Here is a 10,951-nt window from a genome sequence, read left to right as displayed (position 1 = left end):
AAATATACAGGAATCCAAAAATTATGTCAAAAAATAAGCCAAATAGTTATGGTCTCGAACACTTGCGCATTACGCGGGTTCTATGATCTATATGCTCGACACATGTATATTGTGATAAACTTTGTGCAAAACAAACGAGTGTCCCCTAACTTAAAATGACGATTGCATGAAAAAGTCACTTTTTTTTTAATGAGAAGCATTTTTTTTTTCATTTTTCATTTTCGTCCTCCCTCCATTTGAAAAAAATAAATAAAAAGTAAGTTCCTTTCTTTCTATCTACTGCCATTGTTTGCCTGTCGTCATGAACTGCAAAGCAAATCCAGTCTCTCTCTCTGCCACCTAAACCCAAACCCTAACCACCACAACCACCTGCTCTCTCCACTCTAAAGTCTGAAACTCTAAACTGCTCTAAACTCTAGACATAGTATGATCTGATTTTCTCTCTCCTCCAAAACCCAGAAAAAAAACCCCAGCTGAAAAATGGGATCTATTGTCCCATTTCCAGACCTGAATCTTCTCCCTGACACACGAATCTCATCTTCTACACCAGTACCAGTACCAGCAGCAGTTATTCGTCGTCCCAAGCTCGAAATCCGGGTGAAATCCGAACCCATTGACGACCCCATTTCAGATATCCAAACCCCTGATTTAATTCCTAGCTCCCCACCTCCTAATGACCCCAATTTTCTCGCTCTCGAACCTTCTCCTTCTACCCACGAAGATTCCACCAATGTTTACTCTGAATTTTATCGGATTTCAGAGATGTTTCGCTCTGCATTTGCAAACCAAATGCAGCAGCACCAACATCCACAGCAGACTCCTCTGGACTCTGATTCCGGTGCCATTGTTGCTGTCCCTGATGGGGATAACCATATTTCAGCCCTGGCCGTGTCGGCCCCGAGTATTCGGCGCCAAAAGAGGTCTAATGAGCTTGTTCGTGTCACTAATCTTAGTGTGGAGGATCAGAGATACTTCAGGGATATAGTGAGGAGGACTCGAATGCTTTACGACGCGTTGAGGATATATTCGATGGCGGAGGAAGAGAGGAGGATTGGTCCTGGAGCTGGGAGGCGAGCTCGTGGCGATTTAAGAGCTGCTACATTGATGAGGGATCGTGGGCTATGGCTTAATAGGGATAAAAGGATTGTTGGGTCAATTCCTGGTGTGTTTATTGGTGACTTGTTCTACTTTAGAATGGAGCTTTGTGTGGTTGGTTTACATGGCCAGTCTCAAGCTGGAATTGATTATTTGCCTTCCAGTCAGAGTTCTAATGGCGAACCTATTGCCACCAGTATTATTGTTTCTGGTGGCTATGAGGATGATGAAGATGCTGGAGATGTGCTTGTTTATACAGGCCATGGTGGTCTCGATAAACTTCACAGGATGTGCAATCATCAGAAACTTGAAGGAGGTAATTTGGCTTTGGAAAGAAGTATGCATTATGGTATTGAGATTAGAGTCATTAGGGGTCTTAAATATGAAGGTAGTCTTACTACTAAGATTTATGTTTATGATGGTTTATATAGAATTGTTGAGTCTTGGTTTGATGTTGGGAAATCTGGTTTTGGTGTCTATAAGTTTAAGCTTATTAGAATTGAGGGTCAACCTGAAATGGGTAGTACCCTTTTGAAACTTGCTCATGGCTTGAGAACTAGGCCACTGCAAGTTCGATCTGCGGGCTATCTTAGTCTCGACCTTTCCGTGAAGAAGGAGAAAACCCCCATTTTTGTTTTTAATGATATTGATTCCGATAAAGACCCCTTGTACTATGACTATCTTCCAAGGACGGTGTTTCCGCCTTTCGTTTATGCGGGTGGGAATATGGGTTGTAATTGTGTTACCAGTTGTCATGACGGGTGTTTGTGTGGGATGAAGAATGGAGGGGAGATTGCTTATGATCATAACGGCTTTTTATTGAGAGGGAAACCTTTACTATTCGAATGTGGCAGCCATTGTACCTGCCCGCCTAATTGCCGGAATCGTGTGAGCCAGAAAGGGCTGAAGAATAGATTGGAAGTGTTTAGGTCCAGGGAAACGGGTTGGGGAGTTCGAACTTTGGACTTGATACATGCTGGTGCTTTTATATGTGAATATGCGGGGGTTGTTCTTACAAGGGAGCAGGCTCAAGTTTTCACCATGAATGGAGACAGTCTTATATATCCTGGTCGGTTTACAGAAAAATGGGCTGAATGGGGGGATTTGTCCCAAATATATCCAGAGTATGTGAGGCCAACATATCCCTCTATTCCTCCATTGGATTTTGCCATGGATGTTTCCAGAATGAGAAATGTTGCTTGTTATATAAGTCATAGTACGAGTCCCAATGTGATGGTGCAGTTTGTGCTCTATGATCATAACAACATATTGTTTCCTCATCTTATGTTGTTTGCGATGGAGAATATCCCACCAATGCGAGAACTTAGCCTTGATTATGGGGTAGCTGATGAATACACTGGAAAGCTCTCAATCTGCAACTAGATAGTTTCTTTCTACTGTCATCTCTGGATGTGGTACACTGGAGTGCGTAGAGAACATGATGCAGTGAGGTAATTTTTTCTTTTTCATTTTTTGCTCTTTGATTTCTGATTGGAGGTTGTTGATGTATGCGCATTGCTCTCCAATCCTTTTTTCTATTCTTTTAAGTTGCTTTCTTTTACCACAGCTATATTTCTTATATCTTTGAGTGCGTGTATTATTCTATTGAGGTGTTGTTCAGACATTTCTCATTTATTTGTCTGCAATGTTACAACATTTAAAATTAGTTGTGATAATGAATTTGAAGGATACTCATGTGTTACGCTGTGCATATCTTCTTGATTTTGTTTCATTGATCTCCCAGCATACTGCTTATTTGTTGTTTTTTATTCAAGCAGTTATAAGCTTGCCTCTACTGATAATCTTTTGTTTTAGTAATTACTATCTAGTTTTGTTTGTTTCCTGCTTTAGTTATCTGTCTTATGCACACCACGTCCACGTGCCAAAAAAAGTAAAAAAGGTCGTATATCATTTATATCTAATAAATGACAGTGCAAGGCTGACCCAGTTACTTCCTTTCCTCCTTTTACCCTTCTTTCCTCTTATCCTTTTATTTTTATTTTTGTTTTTTTGTGGTATTTTACCTAAATAATGAATTAGCATTAACTTCCAACCATGCGAGGGCCCAATTTCATTGTCCTTATCACATTGCAGAATTCTTCGCGGGTCTGCCATTTATGCTCTTTGTCCCTTAACATAGTTGTTTAACAGTGTTGGGCATCTAGATGCCTCCTTTCGATACTCTCCACTCCTCATATCTTGCCATCATTATTCTCAGTCGCACCTTATCCCTGAACACTTCGTTCTTGATTAATATTCTGATAACCTTCCGGCAAGCATCCTTGTCTGTTGGCTTAATACTAACCATTACAACAGTTAGTTGATGCAACTCTAAATGTTCATGTTGTATACAGGACAGAGTTAGAAGCTAATCATATATTGGAAAATGCACTAACATTTCATGGCTCTTTGATGCTCTTTATTTAGCTCCTGGTATGCTTCTGAAGCATAAAATAACCCTTTCAATTTGATTTCTAATTAGAGAATAAGGATAATGATATTCTTGGACAAAATTAAATAAAGTTGCCATGAATTTATTTGCTCACAAGTGGTAAGTTCTACCATCTTTTAATTTCTAGGCCTTTTCTTGTCTAAAGTCCATGCAGTTTCTTGTCCTGTAAAATGAAGCTGAAACTGAAGCTTATGGTGTTTGATAAGAAACAATATTGCAAGTTACTGTTGGGTTTTAAAGATCCCAATGTGGATCATCGTGTGACTCTAAGATCCAAATCAGTGCAATGAATGTCAATCCTTATTAGAACTACAATGTTATAGGCTCTTTGGATCCTAAATGAAAATTTCGAGATCACATATGCTTTGACTGCCCTAGGGTCATATTGTAAATGGGGAAACTATAATTGTATGTGGGCTACTTCTCATTGAATTATTTAATGCACATTGTAAATTATCTTGAAAATGCGATTGACGGTATCTTACTGATTTTACTACTATGTAGATAAATTTATTGTTAATCCTACAGAAAATATTGATTTATAAGGTATTTCTCATAATCTTCAAATCTTCTATCCTATTTTATGATCCGATCCTTGAAATCTCTCATTGATTTCTTAACTAAAATCCGTAATTTGATAACCTTGGTCACAGGTTTTTGCACATAAAAGTTATTTTCAAGGGGTGAGTATGTATTCTATATGCTGAGTCAGGAAGGCAATGTTGCCTGTTAATTGTAATGCATGTTGGGTCAAACCTTCAGCCATGCTCTTATCAACCTATAAAAGTCAGTTTTAGGAAAGATGAATTTTGGTAAGTGAATCAGCAAAAAATGAGTTTTGATGAGTTAAAATAGTTTTGATTAGAAAAAAACTCGTTTTTTATCGTTGAAAACCTCTAAATTTTATATAAAGAAATTCTCTATTGAATCAGCAAAAATTAATTTCAGTAACATACAGTTTCTATCAGCAAACTCTAATCAGTAATTAGTTTTAATCTACATCAATTAGTTTCAGTTATCCTCAGATCTAGGAACATGAAAATTTGTTATTAAGACTCTCTCTTTTCCTTTATGTAGAGCCTAAGGATTTTGATATCAAATTCAGTTAATATGCTTGGCGGCCCTTTTTTTGGCAAATTGCTTGGCGGCCCTTAATATCTAGGTTTTGGCACTGCACAAATGGTGACATAAAGTCTTGTTGGTCAACTAATTCGATCATATCAGATAGAATTTAGGACAACAATTAGAGGATGGTGGCAATATTAACACTTAATTACAATGGTTATCAAGATATTGTCATCTGCAGTTACACATTAATTTAAGTGCTTTACGCTTCAAAGGTTGATTAATATTGGAGATGAAGTTCATTGATTTAGAGGTTTGAGGTAAAAGTATGGCTTGTAAAGCATGATGTTTATTGGGGCTTGAGTGCTTTATTTAGAGGTCCATTTTTATATCCAATAAGACCTCAATGACCTTGTACCAAGAAAAAAATTGTGGATGCGGTCGCGTTTGCAGTAATGGTCATATTGCTGCGAAAGCGTCGTGTAACAAATGAATGAAATGGATCACGGCTAAGACAACGTGGACGCTTTTGGAAAAGATCACATTAATGGATTTTTATCCTCAATTTTGCGTTATTTAGTTTAAGAAGTATTTTTCCAATATACTTTGACCAAACCTATCATATGATTGATTTAGATATTTAGTTAATATATAATTACTCAAAACAATAAATGCTTCATCCTATCATTAATATAAAATAGACCCAAAGCAGATACATTATCCAACTTGAAAGCCCACATCACGCTCTTCTCCCTTCTTTAGTGTGTGGGTGTTGTTTATGGCCAATTTTGACAAGAAATAGGCGTAATGTTAAAAGATAACATTTTAAGACAGCGAGTCACCGTTATGTAACGCAGGCTGCAGTGTGAAGGACATGATCTACTGCAGTGTTATCTAATGGCGTTTAACAGAACGACAAGTTCAAAGTCCGTTATGTAACGAACTTTATGTAACAAAGTGGCTGAACTTTAGTTTCATGCTTTGTACTTGTCATTATGGCCTTACTTGGGAAGAAAAGGTACCGAATAGCTTTGGCATCTTGACAAGTTGTTTAGCCCATTTGCTCCTCTAATTTAAGCTGTTATTAAGAGGACTTGTGTCTCCTTCAAAGCTTATGCTTCCTTCAATTTTTGTATACTTGCATTACATGGGTTCTGCACGCATTTGAAAGAAGCGATTAGAGAAGGTGAATGGAAAAATTAAAGCTTAAGAACTTAAGCCCTCCCTCTTACTAGTGTTTAAGTTATTTCAATTATTCAGTCCTTTTACCTTCTTAATCTCTTTCGTGAAATGCATGCTCAACTCACCTTGATGCATTTAAAAAAGAAGTACACAGCTTTGAGTGTCATTATCTTTCCCGGAATTTCATTTTAAAATTCAATAAATTGTTATACAAAGCATAAAAATTAAGTTGATGTATGCTTTAAACCTTTTTCCCCCAAAGTCATCCCCAATCGTACAAAAAAGTTTTTTGTCTTTGTTAGTCTTACTCTTGGAGAAGGTTATGACTTATGGAGCATGAGAATGTGAGAATTTTCCAGAACTATGGTTCTTCTCTAAAATGGAGTTGTAGAAAATGTCAACCTAATTTGCTTTTGATGTAGATTTGTCTTTGAGAGGGTCTCGAGATGAATTTGTTAAGATGTGCTTCCCAAAGCTTGTCTATCTAGGTCTTATGCTTTATATATCTTGATAAACTCCCTCCGTCCCATAATTATTTTCATGTATATTTTTGGATGTCCTAAAGCATGTAATGTGGTCGTACTTTTCCTCTTACTACCTCTTAATTCCCCAATCACATAAACCACTTCTCTCACATTTCTCTTAGAACCTTTTCTCTATCCACTTTCATATTTTTTTAATTCACAATTAACTACATTGTGGCCTCGCCTGCTATCTTTTTTGGTATTCACAATCAATTCTGTTTGTTCACAGTAAGAAGTCTTTCTTTACTAGCTGGAGCATGACAAATATTCCTCATAGACAAAGAAAACAATGGCTAAAAATCCAGAATTCAGTTTCGGAAAGCTCTCTGGATTTGCTATTGGTGGAGCCTCTCTTTCTACATTAACTACCTAATAACTTCAAAAGGAGAAAGAAATGTGTGAAAGGTCCGACACTGCCAGACCATATGGTATGGCTGTTCGTCATTCGTAACTTGTCCAAGTTATCTTGTCATATGTATTAGCATGTCCAAGTTATCTGGATAAATCTGAATCAACTTCAGGAATCTCTTAGTTTTGAATAAACAGTGATCAAAACTGGCGTACAATACCATGAATTTTATTTATGTACATCCGAAACCAATTAGGAACAATGGCACAAATACTGGTAATTCTGCTGTCGGTACTCAATATGCTGCACAGCAAGGTTTATATACAACTCAAACAATCAAATGTGGATATGATGATCTGATAACAGATCAGTTTTTTTTCTTCCTTTTTTTTTTGTGTGATTTCAAATTGGAGTTTACTGTCGTCGAACTGTAGGGTGAGGTAATTCAAATTTGATAACTGGAGAGGAGATTTTGCTTTTGAGAATGGCGTACAATGAGTAAAAGCAAGGAGGTCAGCCTCGTACAAAGATAAGACACAGATTGTGGGAACTGGGAAGTGGGGATGCAATATTGTCGGGCCCTCTTGGAGATCTAAATGGAATTTATCATCCTCTCCACATAAGCAAATCTCTGCTGCTAGGTAAGAACATAACTAACTATGAATTGTTGGTTGGAAGTGTTTAGAGATGTGAGTTAATGATATTTATAGAACTGAGTGATTGATGCTTTTTTTTCTGAAAAGGAAGTTTACCCTTTTTTTACGGTTGTAAAGTGGGCAGTGAAACACATGAGCTTTCTTAAATGAGAATAGAAAGGAACTTCAACGAAGTTTCTTCCGAAAGATCCAAGATTTTCTTTGGAATAAAATATGATGTATTAGAGCTTCTTCCTCTAAATTGGTATAATCGTACTTGAAGCTTATAGTAAATTAAAGCGAGTACTTCTCATCTCTGTTCAATAAAGTTACCCTCACTGTTCAACATGCGGATCTTTCTAAAGCAAGCATAGTCTTGGAAAGGGAAAAAGCATCAACTTTGATGCTGCTTCACAATCAAAAAGTGGTGGATATGTATTGGTAGACTAATTGTGTTCTCACATAGAACAAAGGTTTAATGGCATCTTTCTAATGGCAGCTTCACATGGTAGGAAACCATGATGATCTCACGAATTTGATGGCCGTGGAGATTCTTTCATTAGTTTGCCCTTGCAGTCTCCAAAAACACATCTAAAGGCTACATTTGCACTCTCCTAGGTACGAAGGATTTTGAAATATATAATGGAAGTGGCTCCCAAGTTGGTTGTCTATGGCAAGTGATCTTCAAAAACCTCTTAATTTTTGCTGCAAAAGTTAAAAGCCCATAGTAGCTTTGCACTTTTCACCTTGCTTGCAGTTCTGCTAGTTTGTTTTTTCTTGCCACATTTGTACTCTTAACTAGTAATCTTGTGGAATCTGTTGCTCAATCCTATCATTATTTGTGGTGTGATCAATTTGTATCTAATTTTTAGTATAAATTTCTTTCATCTTTCTGGAGGGATGAACTTAAGTTTTGTGGCACTCTCGTAAATACATATATGAGATTTGCTTATGCATTATATACATTTTAATTCTCCGTGTGGAGATATTCTTGTTCTTTTAAATCGATATGCATGCTTTTTTTTTTTATGTATAGTTGCTTATTGATTAGCATTTGTTGTGTTTCGTGCTATTTCAAATTGCACTTGGAATTTCTGTATCTGATTATTTTTTATGTGGAAAGACTTTGGCAATGCGTGTATCTTAGTCAGCTTTCTCACATGCATGCTAATAGTCTCATGAAGAATGAGCTAGGGTGTTTATAAAATTGTTGGACACCACTTGTAGTATATCCTCACCTGTTAAATGTTGTTGCTATTTTTTTTTGAAGTCTTAAGATATAAAATAGTTAATAATGAAATAATAGTAATAATAAATAGAAAGATATGTGTCAAAACTGACTGAGCTATCACCAAGAACCTATTGATAACACTGCTTTTGCAGTATGCCTGTTTATCTCTAACTTGAGCCATTTGTTTATCTCTATTATTAATTTAAACATATTGTCTCAGATGCCTTCTAGCCTTCTAGGTATAGAGAGCTTATTGTTTTCTTTTTGCTATTCAAACCTGTTTCTAGACTAAGAAGGTTTATCAAGAAATAGAAATAGATATTGACAGTTGACTACAGATGTTTAACAAGAATTTACTAGGTTTTGGTTCCTCTATTTTTATTCCACTGAGTTTTACCATGCTTCTATTGATTTAATGACAAAGCACCTTTTATGACAAGGGGATTGACCAACTCTGGAAGGTATCATCGGATTATACATTGTCAATTATAGATCCTCCTGTAAATGATTTTATTGTTTGCGTAAAAAGCTGCCATGTTTCTTACGACTAAATAACGAGTGGAGGGGGAATGCTTAGGAGAAAAAGGAAACCTGAGAAATTCTGTAAGTTGAGTGTTTTTGCTTTGCTCTAAAAGTTAATTATATTGGTTTCATTTTCATTTTCTCATCTGCCCCTTGGATACCATATATAAGGAAGGTCCTTCCATTAACAGAAGAGAGGGGGGGGGGGGGGGGAAGAGAGAGAGAGACCTGGATTTGTTGAATAAGAGAAGCTTTCTCCTTTTTGACCCAAGACTTTTTGGCTTTTCTTTCCTCGCTGAGGGAAAATAAAAAACTGTCTGGGCTGTAACATGCTCTTTTCTTTGTTACTTACCATAAAGTTATACTAGAGTTGTGTGATCACATCTCACATGTATTTAATGATAATGAAGTTTGATAGCTTGCAAAAATGTATGTTTTACTGTTCGAGATGGTTGGTTTGTCATCCATTTCTGGTTTAGTAATAAATGATAACTAGTTATTAGGCCCGGGCTACGTCCCGGGTAAGGAAATTTTTTATTTAATTAATATTATACTTTGAGATGATAACACTAAATGTTATTTGGTCTAGTGGTTACGACTTTAGTATATGTTCTTGAGGTTTTGGGATCAAACCTTATGCTTCACAATTTCTTAATTTTTTTATTGTTGTGGGATTACATAGAGTAAAGCTTCCTTAGGGGGAGCGCCACATGGCACCATTCTTTGGTTAGGCACGTGTTTTAATATATTAGGATAGATGATGAGTGATAACGACCGTTACTTTATCCTTTTTCAATATTGAAAAACATGTGTTATGAGTTTATTTGATGGTGTTTTGTAGTGATTGAGAAGTCTGCTGTAAACTGAGTAAAGAATGTAAGATATATGTTCAAGATGTACAAGGTGCTAAATTTGGATTTTGGAATGGTGTGATGCATTAAATCATTTATTGTACTCAAAACTTCTTTGTGATTGTTCATCTATCATGTCATGTGTCATTATGAGTGATGCTAACATTTAACTTTTTTAAAATGCAGATCTACCGGAGTATTTTGGGCTTTTCCGTCATACAATTTTGTTCATCAAGATGGTTGGATGTTGTGTGGGCAATGGGTTCTACTACACCTATCTATACCTAGGAACTTTATAATTTTAGATGTTGTGGAGAATCCAAAACTAGCAATGGAGCTTTAGCAACTTAAGTTATGAAGCAACTTGGTTCCTTGATGGAGACTACCGCCTTTGTTGCCTTACTACTCTCAAGGTAGTCATACTTACCCTTGATTTCTGATCCAAAGGAATCCGTTTCTAACATCTCGCTTGGAGCTAAGCTAAAAATGTCTGTAGGCTGATATGCAAAATTGTAATTTGTGTTTCAACTGTATATATATGATGTTGAAAATTGCATAAGAACGTGTACAGTTAGAAATTGAATTTATGCGTGGAGAGTGGTTGGGTGGATGAGTGAGTGGTTGGATTAGGGTGCTCCATTTCTGTGTTCCATTGGATCTGCAGGTAGTTCTTGTAGTTCTTGGGACATGTCTGTTTACTGTGTTGAAAATTTTACAGCTCCAGAAGTTAATTCCTTTAAGATGTTAGAGATTCCTTTGCCTTGTTGAGCAGCTGTATATACTTGTATAAAATTGTTATCGTTGTCTTTTAAACCGAAAGGCGAAAGCGTAGTTCACTCACAGGTTTATTCATGTGGAATTAGTACTCGTTGTTCAACGGTTCATTATAATTTTACGAAGATATCCTTCGGAATAGTTGTATGCTTCTCATCTTTTCGTCATTATGTTCTCTTCTCAATATTTGGGTTTGGACTGTGTCTTTCAAACTAAAAGTAGGCGATCTTTTACAAGACCAACAGTATTAATATTGGATTTTCAATGACTG

General features: G+C 36.4%; 1 protein-coding gene across 6 annotated transcripts; it reads left to right on the top strand.

The window, feature by feature from the left end:
• Positions 1-226: 226 nt before the first annotated feature.
• LOC104906822 (histone-lysine N-methyltransferase family member SUVH2) lies at positions 227-10,632 on the top strand. 6 transcript variants are annotated; one of them, XM_010695642.4, is made up of 5 exons: positions 227-2,546; positions 6,548-6,746; positions 7,102-7,308; positions 7,802-7,920; positions 10,093-10,632. In XM_010695642.4, exon 1 carries the CDS (start codon positions 481-483, stop codon positions 2,476-2,478), a length of 1,998 nt encoding a protein of 665 aa, XP_010693944.1. In that variant the 5' UTR covers positions 227-480; the 3' UTR covers positions 2,479-2,546; positions 6,548-6,746; positions 7,102-7,308; positions 7,802-7,920; positions 10,093-10,632. The 6 variants fall into 6 exon arrangements, with proteins under 6 accessions (XP_010693944.1, XP_010693946.1, XP_048497458.1 ...); XM_010695644.4 differs by lacking the exon at positions 7,802-7,920; XM_048641501.2 differs by lacking the exons at positions 6,548-6,746; positions 7,102-7,308.
• Positions 10,633-10,951: the final 319 nt, after the last annotated feature.

Source organism: Beta vulgaris, chromosome 3 (genome assembly GCF_026745355.1).
Source record: "Beta vulgaris subsp. vulgaris cultivar EL10 chromosome 3, EL10.2, whole genome shotgun sequence".
In the NCBI taxonomy this organism is placed as follows: Eukaryota; Viridiplantae; Streptophyta; class Magnoliopsida; order Caryophyllales; family Amaranthaceae; genus Beta; species Beta vulgaris.
The sequence above is the reverse complement of the archived record's forward strand: the minus strand, read 5'-3'. Positions and strand labels throughout refer to the sequence as shown.